Raw genomic sequence first — 15,527 nt, 5'->3', positions numbered from 1 at the left:
TCGAGCCCCGCATCCGTTTCTGGGCTGATGGCTCAGAGCCTGGAGCCTGCTTCCAATTCTGTGTCTCCCTCTCTCTCTGCCCCTCCCCCGTTCATGCTCTGTCTCTCTCTGTCTCAAAAATAAATTAAAAAAAAAAAGTTAAAAAAAAATAAAAGAATAAAAGACATCACTGAAAAGACACTGCCAAAAAAAAAAAAAAAAAAAAAAGCCACTGTAGAGTTTTCAGCAAAGTAATGTGATCTGATTGTTTTAAAGTTCACTATGGCCCTTTACACTGACAGCAGTATAGACTTAAAGGGGCAGGAAAAAATCAAGACCTGTGAAAGAATTATTGCAGTAAGCTATGTAAGGTGGTATCATTTTGGCTTCTAGCCAATAAGATTTACTGACAGACTGGATATGGGTTGTGGGGGGAGGAAAAACAAAACAGTAATTCCAAGGTTTTGAGCTGGAGCATTTGTTGTTTCTAAGAGTTGCGAATATTCAGAGTTGAAAAAGGCAGCAAAATACCAACACTCATCATTTAGTCAAGGTAATGTAAAGGTTGAGTTCTTGCTCTGGATCTAGACTGCCTGCATTTGAGTACTGGCCCCACAAATATTCAACCACTAGATTTATTACTTGGGCAAAGTACTTACCTTTTGGTTTCTAGTTTCCAACTATTCATTGGGTTGCTGCAAGTCTTAAATGACTTCACATTTCCAAAACCCTTAGAATAGGGTCTGACAGTGCTGTTTGTCATTGCGTAACTATTACTGGTCTCCTTCCAGGTCTTTGTCACTTGGGTTTTTATTGAGCTCTGATATGTTCATAGGCAAACTTCTCATACATTACACAAACACACCATCTTTACCATTGTCTCTTAATTGTGTCAAGTCATACCTAATAATATATGAGAATCACAGAATTTAAAATTCCCCCAAAGTTCCCTCACTTTAATAGTAATTTAACCTCACTTGTAGTAGCAATAAGCTAAGTAGTGAGCTAAATGTGATGATACACCTGTGAGGCTAGAGGCTCTGAAGTATGTCATGGCATATGAATTGATGATCACATTATACTATGCTGTTGACAACTTAATTCCTATCTGGGGACATTTTAAGTAGGGTAAAAAGGCAGTTGTTTAGGTCATATTCTGGCTTCATTAGGTCACTGTATGCATAAAATACCTTTTGTCATCTGTATAGCATTATACAGTTTAGAAAGCACTTGCACCCATTAGCAATAGCCAGCTTTCATGATGGCCCCAATGAATCTTCCATTCTGTATCAATGTGCTTGTGCAGTCTCCTCTGACAGTGAAACAGGCTGTTCTGTGTGACCTGTAGAATATGACAGAAGTGTTGTAACTTTTCAGTCTGGATCATAAAAGGCATTGCTCTGCCTGCCTTGCAAGCATAGATCATTTGCTCTGGGGTAAGTCAGCCACCATATCATGAATTCAATCAGGTAGCCCTGTGAAGAGGCCTATGTGGGGAAGAACTGGGGCCTCCCACCAACAGCCAGCATCAACTTGCCAGCCACGTGAATGAGCCACTGGAGGTAGATAATCTAGCTCCAGTCAAGCTTCCAGATAACCGCAGTCCTCGCTGGCATCTGATTGCAGCCTCATGAGAGACACCGAGCACAACTGCGAAACCAAACGGTCCAGAATTCCAGACCCAGAGGAACCATGAGCTATTAAGTGATTATTGTTGTTTTTAGCCACTACATTTTGGGTGTTTAGTCATTAAGTTTTCAATTGCTACAAAGTAATACATAATACACTACTGTGATTCCGCCTATCACACTGTGTAGTATTGGAGAGGAAAACTGAAAAACTTGAACAAATTCAGCAATTTGCTGATGGTTACACATTTTAAGTGCTTCACTCTGAAATGAAAATACAGGCTATTTAAAGCTAAGCCAGAATTCTTTCTATACTATCCTTGTTGGGAACTCATCCTGTGACACCAACTCCCACTGAATATGCCTTTTTGCCATACTTGTGTTCACAGATTCTATAAAAGTGATCTATTTTTTCACTGCAACTTTCATGGTAGGATCTGTAGTAAGGTGAATTTCAGACAGTTCTAGTATGGGGTTCCTGACTGCTGGCCCACAGGAGTACACAAATCAGTCTTCATTACTTGAACCCACTGTTTCTGAAAGCAAAAAAAAAAAAAAATTGTCCTTGGCTTCCTTTTACTGAAATGAAAAAATTACAGAGAGAAAAAAGAGAATGGTGATATTTTTTAACAAAACTTTCTAAACAGGTTTAAAAAAAAAAAAAATCATGAATCATGTTATGAATCACCAGAATAGCTTATTGCTACCACCAAATATCAGTCTCATATTTGATAATTGAGATGGGCAATATTTATATTAGGCCACAACCCTGGAATAGTAAAAAGAAAAAAAAAAAAAGAAAAAGAAAAGAAAAAGAAAGAAAAAGTAAAGCTTAATTGGCAGGCAACTGAGCGATACTCAACAATTTGACTCGGTCTATTGCCCACTAGCTACCCTTACTATTAAGGATGACTTCTTTAAAGCATATTCTAGAAATCATTCAAGGTATGGAAGAAAATTTATTTAGCTTTGTGAGGCTTTAGTTTCACAATAATACATACCCTTGGCATTGTAAGACCTTATTAAAGTTTCATAAATTGCCTTAATTAGGTAAATATCTAGGTCGATTTTAAGAGGCTTTCAGACATTAAGTTTGAGAAAGTTAGTGGTTATCAGAATTTGCACACATGATGACAAAACAGTAAAATAAATCAAAGAATAAGACTTTCTTAACAGCCCTAATAACATAGTAAGTTGCAGTTTCTACTCAATGTTATATGTTTCTATGTTATATTCATTTTCTTCTGAATGTAGGTTACAAATAATCTTTTGTATTAACTCCCAGTTTTACTACCACAAAGTCACCTGTTTTACCTTGGCTGTATTTTTATTATTTAGTGTAGGGTATGGTTTTTAAACTAGTTATACTCCAGTAATTTTGTGAATGGAAAAATATAAAGAAAATTAAGAACAAATAATGGAGTCATTCTTTCACTGATCCTCATCCAACTTCAGGAAAATCACTTCCCAAAAGCAGCAATTCTATCTGATAAATCTTTCCATGTCTTAAAAAGAAACTGAGGGGCGCCTGGGTGGCTCAGTAGGTTAAACTTCTGACTCTTGATTTCGGCTCAGGTCATGATTTCATGGTCATGAGACTGAGCCCCACATCAGGCTCCACACTGAGCTTGGAGCCTGCTGAAGATTCTCTCCCTCTGCCATTCCCCCAGTTATGTATGTGCTGGGGAGGGGAGGGGAGGGGAGGGGGGGAGGGAGGGAGGGAGGAAGGAAGGAAGGAAGGAAGGAAACTGAAACAAAAGTGAAATTATGGGAAACCTATGACAGTTTACTAGATATTGTGTGCTTTTAATAGCTCAACACTGATAATACTTGATAATCAAGAGTAAATTAATAGGCTACATTTAAAAATGTATACTTTAATAAGTATATAAACAATTAGGTAAGCTTGTGGAGAAGCTGACCAACATACATATATTAGGAGATACAAGTGTCCATCTAAATTTTCTATTTCATTTTTTTTAACAGAATATTTATTCAAGTTGTTTAATGTAGCTTCTCATGTGCCACTTTGGAAGTCCTTTATTGTAAAGACTATTCCTTTGATGGCAAACAGCAGCCACACTGTCAGTGATTATTCCGGACCTCCACGCTGAAAAGGAAAAAATAAAGCAAAAAGATTAGGTTTAAATTTACAGAAGAAATCTTTTCATGGACATTATATAAATTTACACCATTTTAAGCAAATGATCATCAGGTGTTCAATAACAATTTCGGTTTTTCATTGCTCTTGGGCACTTGTATCAATGTTGTAAACAATTTCTGATCAGGAAGGAACACAAGGTTGACCTTGACTGGCGATGCTCAAATTTCTTGGCCTCATAAGCCCTTCACATTGAAAAATTACCAAGGACTCTACTGAGCTTTTTTTCATGTGGTTATAGCTATTGCTACTTAACATATTATACTTCTACATATATATTCCTTCAGGTACTTTTACTGAGGGCTTGTACATGGTTTATTTCTCATAACCCTGTCCTACCTGACTATCTTGGTCTTAGCTATGGACCCACAGTGACAAGGAATGGAAAGAACAAGCATATGAAATTCCAAAAGCCAAAAATGTTCAGGTGTTTTGCACAGTACTATGATAAAGAGCGATGACATACTTGGATAAATTCCATTTCTTCTTGAGACACAAGCTTCCTTCTGTATTTCTGAGGTAATGTTTTTATTATTTCTGCAGTGTCTGGAGGACCCTGATGCATCAGCAAATCTGGTGATTTACTTCCCTTAGAATGCTGTGAAATTGAAGAAGAGTGAGATGGTAGTCCTGCTGATCTCAAAACTTCTGATACTGAAAAAAAAATGTAATTAGAGAAATAAATTGCTCAGGTGTCTTAAAATACTATTTTGAATGATCTATTATTGAGTAATCAAGTCATTCTTCAAATGCTGGGTATAATTCTAAAATGTATTATTGAGTAGCTATAAATTGGGTAGCTATAAATAATTTCAAAAAGTTCTTTTTAAAACAAATAAGGAAGAAGCTTTAAGTTAATGAATTATTAAACTGAACAAGTTTATAAAATATTAAATTTCTAGGTAGTAGAGTATAACCCATATGAATAATCTACACACTTAAGTTTTGTCATATGGTGGTGTTTACAGGTAATATAATAGGGAATAAGAAAGTTGGTATATGAAGAGAAGTTTTCTCAATACCTTTATACTTCTTTATTCACCTATATATTTTTTAATGTTTATATATTTTGGGGGGGGGTGGCATGAGCAGGGGAGGGGCAGAGAGAGAGGGGACAGAGGATCTGAAGTGGGGTCTGAGCTGATAGCAGAGAGCCCGATGTGGGGCTCGAGATCATGAACTATGAGATCATGACCTGAGCTGAAGTCAGACACGTAACTGTCTGAGCCACTCAGGTGCCCCCTTTATCACCTATATCTTAATTCTTTTTTTTTTTTTTCAACATTTATTTATTTTTGGGACAGAGAGAGAGCATGAACAGGGGAGGGGCAGAGAGAGAGGAAGACACAGAATCGGAAACAAGCTCCAGGCTCTGAGCCATTAGCCCAGAGCCTGACGCCGGGCTCGAACTCACGGACCGCGAGATCGTGACCTGGCTGAAGTCGGACGCTTTAACCGACTGCGCCACCCAGGCACCCCTATATCTTAATTCTTTAAGAGTTACAATAAGTTAGGGGCATCTAGGTGGCTCAGTCGGTTAAACCTACAAAATCGGCTCAGGTCATGATCCTACGGTTCATGGGTTCGAGCCCTGCGTTGAGCTCTGTGCTGACAGCTAGGAGCCTGGAGCCTACTTTGATTCTTTGTCTCCTTCTCACTCTGCCCCTCCCCCACTCACACTGTCTCTCTCTCTCAAAAATGAATAAACATTAAAAAAAAAAGTTACAATAAGTTAAATTAAAAATATCCCTATAAAAATTCTTCCACTCCTCCCTGAATTAAAGGTTAAATATCTTATAATAAAAACAGGGACAATCATAATGATCAATGAGTAATGTATAGAATTGTTGAATATATTGTACATTGTAAGTTAACTATACTGGAATTAATTAAAAACAGAGACAAAGGATTTGCTAAAAGTGAGGGATAAGGGGAAAACAGGACTTGTTCAGAATCTTCAATTACTTTATAATCAATGATTACTCAGGTCTAAGGCAGTCTGTATCTATTGACTAAATGAATATATCAGTCAATGAAAGAAAAGGTTAGCTAGGAGAAAAATATAAGAATGGCTACTGTGCCTTACAACCTCTCCAATGTAAGCATGAGAGAATCTTTTAAATAAAGGACAGAAGAAAACAAAGAACAAAAATTTCCCTGTATAATCACAATATCATTAAAAATTCAGAGACAGGGGCGCCTGGGTGGCTCCATCAGTTAAGCGTCCGACTTTGGCTCAGGTCATGATCTCACGGTCTGTGAGTTCGAGCCCCGCGTCGGGATCTGTGCTGACAGCTCAGAGCCTGGAGCCCGCTTTGGATTCTGTGTCTCCCTCTCTTTCTGCCCCTCCCCTGTTCATGCTCTGTCTCTCTCTGTCTCAAAAATAAATAAACATTGAAAAAAAAAAATTCAGAGACAGGGGTGCCTGGCTGGTTCAGTTGGTGTAGCACGCGACTCTTGATCTCAGGGTTGTGAGTTCAAGCCCCACAGTAGGTGTAGAGATTACTTCAAAAAAAACTCTTAAAAAAAGTTCAAAGACATGTTCTACTGAGTCACTACCTTTTTAAATGGAGGTAATAAGAAGTTAATTTCTGCATGTGCAACTTAATAAACTGTTTTGATCTAAGCTATAATGGTCTCCCTGATTTTAAAATGTGAAATAATGCCTATAATAGAAATTCACGTATAAATATATCTGTACCTAATTTTTAAAAAGTCTAAAACACAACTTACCATTGGGTTTAGGATTGTCTCTTCTGTCAGGGAACCTTATTAATGGAGTATGTGGCTTGACTACCTAAAGGAAAAATAAAATATATGGGAAAAAAAAAAAGATGAAGCACTAAACTCATTAACTCTATAAAAAAAACAATGTACTGAACTTCATAGATACCTTTGTTAAAACAAAATAACTTAATATTTGACAGCAACTTGAATATTACTATTTTATCTTCCCCAACTAGGAAAGCTGGTCTATGAACTTTTAATTTATCTTATCTACTCTTCATAATACCTTTGGACTTTACACATTAGAAGACATTTTACTATACTACCAACTGACCTCAAAACAACCCTATGAAAAAAGATGACACAGATTTTATGTTGTATGACATATATTACCCTGCTGCTGGGTAAGAATTAGAAGTGTCCTGACTTATATTGAATGTTGTTTTCCTACCACGGCCAATTATCTAGCAGTGCAGAACAGGATAGAAAGCATATTGAAAATTAGCTAATTTAGGGTGACTAGGTGGCTCAGTCAGTTGAATGTCCGACTCTTGATTTTGGCTCAGGTCATGATCTCACAGTTCATGGGATCGTGTGCAGACAGCCTAGAGCTTGCTTGGGATTCCCTCTCTCCCTCTCTCTCTACCCCTCCCCTGCTCATGAGCTAAGTAAATAAACAAACTTAAAAAAAAGAAAAAAAGAAAGAAAGACAGAAAGACAGCAAGAAAGAAAGGAAGGAAGAAAGAAAATTAGGTAATTAAAAAAAAGCTTTTTCCGACTATAAAGTAACACATGCTCTGTGTAAAAACTTTGGAAGAAATGGTGAAAAGCCACAAATAAGAAAACACAGTCTATAATCCCCAAACCCACAAAAACCAGATTAAACATTTGTTGGCCCTTTTAGTCTTTTTTCTAAACCCATGGAAACACGTATTTGCGAATATTTTTATTTATTCATTCATTTATTGTAATTTATTTTAATGTTTATTTATTTTTTTTTTTCAACGTTTATTTATTTTTGGGACAGAGAGAGACAGAGCATGAACAGGGGAGGGGCAGAGAGAGAGGGAGACACAGAATCTGAAGCAGGCTCCAGGCTCTGAGCCATCAGCCCAGAGCCCGACGCGGGGCTCGAACTCACAGACCGCGAGATCGTGACCTGGCTGAAGTCGGACGCCCAACCAACTGCACCACCCAGGCGCCCCTTAATGTTTATTTTTTGAGAGAGAGAGACAGACACATAGAGTGTGAGTGGGGGAGGGGCAGAGAGAGAGGGAGACAGAATATGAAGCAGGCTCCACCCACTGAGCTGTCAGCACAGAGCTCTACGTGGGGCTAGAACTCACAAACTGCGAGATCATGACCCGAGACAAAGTCACACTGAGCCACCCAGGCACCCCTTGATTTTAAAACAGATATTTGCACGGACTTCAAGCTGTATTACAAAGCTGTAATCATCAAGACAGTATGGTACTGGCACAAGAACAGACACTCAGATCACTGGAACAGAATAAAGAACCCAGAAATAGACCCACAAAGGTATGGGCAACTAATCTTTGACAAAGCAGGAAAGAATATCCAATGGAATAAAAACAGTCTCTTCTGCAAGTGGTGCTGGGAAAGCTGGACAGCGACATGCGGAAGAATGAACCTGGACCACTTTCTTACACCATACACAAAGATAAATTCAAAATGGATGAAAGACCTCAATGTAAGACAGGAAGCCATCAAAATCCTCAAGGAGAAAGCAGGCAAAAACCTCTTTGATCTTGGCCTCAGCAACTTCTTACTCACCATGTCACCGGAGGCAAGGGAAACAAAAGCAAAAATGAACTACTGGGACCTCATCAAAATAAAAAGCTTCTGCACAGAGAAGGAAACAATCAGCAAAACTAAAAGGCAAACGACAGAACGGAAGAAGATATTTGCAAATGATATATCAGATAGGGTTAGTATCCAAAATCTATAAAGAACTTATCAAACTCAACACCCAAAAAACAAATCATCCAGTGAAGAAATGCGCAAAAGACATGAACAGACACTTCACCAGAGAAGACACCCAGATGGCCAACTGACACATGAAAAAATGCTCAACATCACTCATCATCAGGGAAATATAAATCAAAACAACAATGAGATACCACCTCACACCCGTCAGAAGGGCTAACGTTAACAACTCAGGCAACAACAGATGTTGGCGAGGATGTGGAGAGAGGATCTCTTTTGCAATGCTGGTGGGAATGCAAACTGGTGCAGCCACTCTGGAAAACAGTTTGGAGATTCCTTGGGGCTCCTGGGTGGCTCAGTCAGTTGAGCATCCGACTTCGACTTAGGTCATGATCTCTCGGTCCGTGAGTTTGAGCCCCGTGTCGGGCTCTGTGCTGACAGCTCAGAGCCTGGAGTCTGCTTTGGATTCTGTGTCTCCCTCCCTCTCTGCCCCTTCCCCACTCATGCTGTCTCTCTCTGTCAAAAATAAATAAGCATTAAAAAAATTTTTTTAAAGAAAATCCCATCTAAAAAAAAGAAAAAACAGTATGGAAGTTCCTCAAAAAATTAAAAATAGAACTACCCTATGATCCAGCAACTGCACTAGTAAGCATTTATCCAAGGGATACAGGTATGCTGTTTCAAAGGGGCACATGTATCCCAATGTTTGTAGTGGCACTATCAACAATAGCCAAAGTATGGAAAGAGCCCAAATGTCCATCGATGAATGGGTAAAGAAGATGTGGTACATATATATACAACAGACTATTACTCGGCAATCAAAAAGAATGAGATCTTGCCATTTGCAACTACACGGATGAAACTAGAGGGCATTATGCTAAGCGAAATTAGTCAGAGAAAGACAAGTATCATATGACTTCATTAATATGAGGAATTTACGATACAAAACAGATGAACACAAGGGAAAGGAAGCAAAAATAATATAAAAACAGGGAGGGGAACGAAACATAAGATACTCTTTTTTTTTTTTTTAATTTTTTTTTTTCAACGTTTATTTATTTTTGGGACAGAGAGAGACAGAGCATGAACGGGGGAGGGGCAGAGAGAGAGGGAGACACAGAATCGGAAACAGGCTCCAGGCTCTGAGCCATCAGTCCAGAGCCCGACGCGGGGCTCGAACTCCCGGACCGCGAGATCGTGACCTGGCTGAAGTCGGACGCTTAACTGAATGCGCCACCCAGGCACCCCCATAAGATACTCTTAAATATGGAGAACAAACAGAGGGTTACTGGAAGGGTTGTGGGAGGGGGGATGGGCTAAATGGGTAAGGAGCATTAAAGAATCTACCCCTGAGATCATTGTTGCACTATACGCTAACTTGGGTGTAAATTTAAAAAATTAAATTAAATTAAATTAAATTAAATTAATAAAAAAACCCAGATATTTGCAGGGTATTGCTGTTTTACCCCTAGAATTCTAGATAATGCTGTAGAGGAACTTTGTTTTAAGTTTGTTTATTTTGAGAAAGAGAGAGTGCACGAGCATGGGAGGGACAGAGAGAATCCCAAGCAGGCCCTCCTGTGCTATCAGTGCACAGCCCGATGTGGGGCTCAATCTCACAAACCAAGAGATCATGATCTGAGCCGAAATCAAAGTCAGACGCTTAACTGAGCCACCTAGGCACCCCTGCTAGAGAGAAACTTAAATGGACCTTTCAGCATGAAATTTTCTGAATATACAATGCTAAGACTCTAATGAACAGTACTATTTTCAACTAAAGTAATCTAGAAGTTGCTCTGTAACTAGTGATATTGAGCTGTATGTTTATCTCCAAAATATTTGTATATATGTACTATATAATACATTTAAAAATTTTTTTTTAATGTTTGTTTATTTTTTAGAGAGAGACAGAGTGAGAGCAGGGGAGGGGCAGAGAGAGAGGGAGACAAAGAAGCTGAAGCAGGCTCCAGGCTCTGAGCTGTCAGCACAGAGCCTGACCAGGGGTTGAACTCACAAACTGTGAGATCATGACCTGAGCCAAAGTAGGACACCCAACCAACTGAGCCACCCAGGCACCCCACTACATAATATACATTTCATATGAATACGGAAATAAATAGGCTTGTTGGGACTGGCCTGAAAACCCCACTATAATTGTGCTCCTGTGAGAAAATTCTGGAATAGAGTTGTCTCCCTCAGCATAAGTTCACAGTCAAGTCTAATGGTAAAAAACAAAACTCTAATGTCACACTGTGTGTCAATCTGTGAAACTGAGCCCCATGTCCAGCTCCATGCTGGGCAAGAAGACTGCTTAGGATTCTCCCTCTCTCTCTTCTCTGCTCATACACATTCTCTCTCTCAAAACAAAACAAAAATGAAACCCAATTCTCCCTCTAGTAACTATTTCTTCCTTTTCACAGCCAATCTTCTTCAAAGAATGTTCTATCCATATGCTATCAACACCCCATTTAAAAGCTTTAAAAATGTCCAACAGCTTTCAGGATAAACTTCAAGCTCATATTTGGCATTCACTAGGCCCACCCTGATCTGCCTCTCCCTCCCTCTCCAGCCTCACTTCTCAGCTCTGTCTTCTACATCTTTTACTCCAGGTATTCTGAAGTACTTTTCTGTTCCTAGATCAATGAGCCAATGATTAGAGGACAGCTAATCTCCTGCAAAAGGCAGAGTCAGAGAACTAGCACTTCTGCAGTACTGCCAGGTATGCAGTAAATGTTGAGGAAACATTTGCCAAGTGTGAACAGAGACCATTTGTGAGACAGGACTAACTGTATAGGTATGTGAGTATGGATACACACACTTAAACGATGATACGTACACAAGAGAGAAAAATCCATTTCAACAATGCTTACGCACACTTAAAAATATGACATAATATGCCCTTATAGATTAAATTTCCAGACTGGTGCCCTCTTTGTTTTTTTTTTTTTTTTTTTAAGTTTATTTATTAATTTTGAGACAGAGCACATGCGTATGAGAAAGCAGGGGAGCAGGAGAGGGAGGGAGAGAGAGAATCCCAAGCAATCTACTCAATGTGGACACAGAGCCAGACTTGGGGCTCAAACCCATGAACTGCAAGATCACAACCTAAACTGAAATCAAGAACTGGATGCTTAACTGACTGAGCTGCTAGGTGCCCCTGGTGTCCCCTTTTTTAAAAGGCATTTTCCTAAATATACGAGTAGAGCCAGTACTGTAATAAACCCTAATAAACAAAAAATGAAATAAACCCTGATAAACACATTACACAATTTCAACAGCAATAGCGACAATCTTAATTCATCACCCCTTCCTCCATTAAACAAATCCCAACCCTCTCCTCTAACCTGTTAATACCTTCCATATGTATCACTAACATAAAAAGATTTTTGTCAAACCATAATCTCTACACATTTTACCACAATAAATTAAAAATAATTCTTTAATATCATCTAATACTTATGCTCAAATTTTCCTCTCTCAGAATCTGCTTTTTATTTATTTTAAATTAAAAAAAAAATTTTTTTTTTAAGTAGGCTTCAGGCTCAGTGCAGAGCCTGAACCCACGACCCTGAGATCAACACTTGAGCTGAGATAAAGAACTGGACGTTTAACTGACTGAGCCACCCAGACACCTCAATATTTACTTAAAAAATTTTTTTTTTAAATGTTTATTCATTTGTGAAAGAGAGACAGAGACAGAGCATGAATTGGAGAGGGAGAGAGGGAGACACAGAATCTGAAGCAGGCTCCAGGCTCAGCTGTCAGCACAGAGACATGGTTCAAACTCATGAACCATGAGATCATGACCTGAGCCAAAGCTGGACGCTCAAATGACTGAGCCATGGAGGCGCCCCAAAATTTGCTTTGGAACTCTAAATGTAGGGGCATGTGGATGGCTCAATTGGTTAAGTGTCTGACTTTGGATCCAGTCATGATCTCATGCTTTGAGAGTTCGAGCCCCACATCAGGCTCTCTGCTGTCAGCACAGAACCATTTCAGATCCTGTCTCCCTCTCTCTGCCCCTGCCCCACTCACTTTTCCTCTCTCAAAAATAAACAAACATTAAAAAAATGTTTAGACTCTAAATGTAAACACAAAGAAGCAATTCCTTTTTTTTTAATGTTTATTTTGAGGGAGAGAGAGAGTGTGTGCAGGTGCTTGCACAGGTGTGTGTGCAGAAGACAGGCGGAGAGAGAGGGAGATAAAGGATCCAAAGCCGGTTCTACACTGTCAGTGAGTCTGATGTGAGGCTCAGACTCACGAACCTTGAGACCACGACCTGAGCCAAAGTCGGCACTTAACCAACTGGGCCACCCAGGCACCCCCAAAGAAGCAATTCTACCTGTGTATCAGTTGGGTAACATAACTAAGGGGGGAAAAAAGGAACTAATCCAAATAACTTTCATAGTACTTATACTCTGTACTGTCATCTAAAGGCAATGATAATAATAAATACAGTACTAAGAAAACTTGAACTTTTTACTTAATATGTTGGTGTTGGTAGCTGTATAAATATAGCAATTTTGAAACCATTTTGAATCTATTGTAGGACTCAGCAAATGAGTACATATATTTACAGCGATGTTTGGAGGAACCAGGGATTTGCCTGTGAAAGTCTGAGCCACCCAGGCGCCCCTATAACTTATTCTACTAAAATTATTTCTGAATACCTTATAGTCGAGCCAAATTTCTCTACTGAATATTGACACCATGCCTTATGAATTCCCATCAGTTTGTGCCAGTTTGTTGAAATACTACTCTTTCTTTAAGGTATGAATTAAGAGCCAAATTCTAAGTTCTATGGAGGCACCATGTCTGGCTTGTTGGTGCTATAGTCTCAGCACTGAGTACAGACGTGACACAGAAGTACTCAATAAATTTTGCTAAGGTTATATGTAATTATTGCATAATGTTAGCAAAAACCACTTTGTATTATGGATATGAGTACAAGTCTTTGCAGCTCTGTTAGAGGAAGACAGACCATTCCTTACTGCGCATCTCACAGTATCTTTTTTTCTTCCTTATCAGTAGTTAGTAGCTCATTACTGTGTACTCTTCCATTTTAATAAATCTACCACAATCTGTTTATCCTCCTAATGGACACTTGGATTTTTTCTGGTTTGGGGGTCATTATGGCATAAAGTGGCTACAGACATTTTTATCTAAGTCTCTTTGTAGGTATACGCACTCATTTCTCTTGGGTATAAACCTATAAGTAAAACTGCATCACAGGGAAGCTATATTTAATTACTGGAGACTAATAAAAGTTTTCCAGAGTGGCTATTCCATTTATACCCCTAACAACAATGGATGAGGGTTTCAGATGCTTCACACTGTCATCAGTACTTTTGGTACTGACAGTTTTTAAACTCTGAATAATTTTGGTAGATGTAGTAGTACTTCCTGGTTTTAATTGGTATTTTCCTGGTAAGCAATGAAGTTCCACATCTTTTCACAGACTCGTGTATCTTCTTTTGTGCCATTTCAACTTTTTAACCCATTTTAAAATTGAGCTATGTATTATGAACATGTATGGTTATACATTACGGATACCAACCAGTCCTTTGCCCAAAGTTCTCCTAATCCTCATATTATCTTTAATTAGTTAATGCTTAATATCTACCTACTGAATGAGTAATAGAATCATTATGCAATGGGACCCAAGGCTAGGATTTAAGATTATCTTTCTGACTGAAACAACTTTAAGAAAAGGTCTTTTTAAGACATGTATTTGTACAAAGGGAAATGCACTTCTTATATCAAAGTTAAAAACCATACAGTACACTTCCGGAATTTAAAAGAGATTGTGTAAAACAGCCACAAAAGTGGAGGTTGTGTCCCTTTATATACCAACTTTACCTGTCCTATTTAAGTTAGCGATCACAACTGAAGAAGCAAATACAGAAGCTACCAGGAGTTAATTATTGATGTGTGGATTAACAAAGTTCCTCCAGCTACCAATACAAACTCAGGGCAAAACAAAAACAAAAACAAAAAAAACTTGGGTAACAACAAAACATGTATTACAAACAAATAATATATATTTCCCCCCCTCCAATTGTCCCCATCCAGCCTGTAACCAGACGCTCGGATTGGTGAGGGAGAATACGCCTGGGGTGAGGACTCCGCCCGCGGGGCCAGTTCTCTGGCCATTCCCAAGACCTTGAAGGGACACCGGGTCAGATGCACGGTTCGCTTCCTTCTACGCGCCGTTAACGCCTTCCTTCCGATTGGCTGATGTGGGACACCGCAGGCAATACTAGACGCCGATTGGCCGAGACTATTGCCAGGGCAGCCTAGCCCGCAGACTCCTCTAAGAGGGCTACTGAGGTCCTGGCAGGATACAGTCTAGGGACCGCGCAGCAGCTCTTTGCCTACGTGCTCATACACAGCACTCCCGCGGCCTGGCTCGAACCCTCGGCTTTGGTCTCCGGCTCACTGCCCGACTCATTGGGTTCTAGGTCCAATTTTCACACATATCCTCGGGCGGTGCCGCTGGCCCTACCCAGGGCCGCGGTCACCGCGCAGCCTCCGCCACCGCCTTTTCTTCCCAGCGCTTTTGCTATAATCAGCACCATCCCTACCGCCCACGGTGCGGAAAAGTGACCAAATTTCCTTACCTGAACGACCCTGCTGGCAGACGCCATCTTGCTGCCCATCATGACCCCGAGATGGGGCAGCTTCCGGGGCGCTTGCTAGCCGCAGAGATAACAGGAGACCTGGGCAGCTGGGGGGCGGGGCCTGCCTGTGGCGTCATGGAGGAGGGGCGAGCGTGCGCTCGCGCCGGATCCTCCTCCACTGCGTAGCCAGCCCACGCTGGGCGCCGACCCGCCCCGCCTCAATTCACGCCTAGGAACTGCCCCACGTGCTTTCCATTGTTTTGTTTTGCCCGCGAAGGTTTGTGATGTTGGGTTTGTTTTGCTCATCGGGTTATGAGTAAACTAGGGCCATTTCCTTTCCAGATAGCCAGTTTCTATTTTAAGTAGAATCCAAAATTTAGTCTGAAACCAAATAGGTAATACAAAGTCATGTGGCATCCTAAAACTAACGAGTTCGTTAAACTTGGGAGTTAGTGGCAAGCTCAG

General features: G+C 40.0%; 1 protein-coding gene across 1 annotated transcript; it reads right to left on the bottom strand.

Annotated features, from left to right (window-relative positions):
• Positions 1-3,464: 3,464 nt before the first annotated feature.
• Positions 3,465-15,215, bottom strand: MRPS36 (mitochondrial ribosomal protein S36). Its single transcript, XM_045061764.1, has 4 exons — positions 15,063-15,215; positions 6,502-6,565; positions 4,235-4,422; positions 3,465-3,717 (listed from the first exon to the last, which is right to left on the bottom strand). The coding sequence occupies exons 1-4, from the start codon at positions 15,102-15,104 to the stop codon at positions 3,700-3,702; spliced, it is 312 nt and encodes a 103-aa protein (XP_044917699.1). The 5' UTR covers positions 15,105-15,215; the 3' UTR covers positions 3,465-3,699.
• Positions 15,216-15,527: the final 312 nt, after the last annotated feature.

Source organism: Felis catus, chromosome A1 (assembly GCF_018350175.1).
Source record: "Felis catus isolate Fca126 chromosome A1, F.catus_Fca126_mat1.0, whole genome shotgun sequence".
NCBI lineage: Eukaryota > Metazoa > Chordata > Mammalia > Carnivora > Felidae > Felis > Felis catus.
The sequence above is the reverse complement of the archived record's forward strand: the minus strand, read 5'-3'. Positions and strand labels throughout refer to the sequence as shown.

Excerpts from the sequence above, each read along its gene's own strand:
- MRPS36 (XM_045061764.1), bottom strand. The coding sequence starts at position 15,104 with ATGATGGGCAGCAAGATGGCGTCTGCCAGCAGGGTCGTTCAG. Across the intron at positions 6,566-15,062 it reads CTGCCAGCAGGGTCGTTCAG|GTAGTCAAGCCACATACTCC; the intron begins GTAAGGAAATTT and ends TTTTTCCTTTAG. Across the intron at positions 4,423-6,501 it reads AGACAATCCTAAACCCAATG|TATCAGAAGTTTTGAGATCA; the intron begins GTAAGTTGTGTT and ends TTTTTTTTTCAG.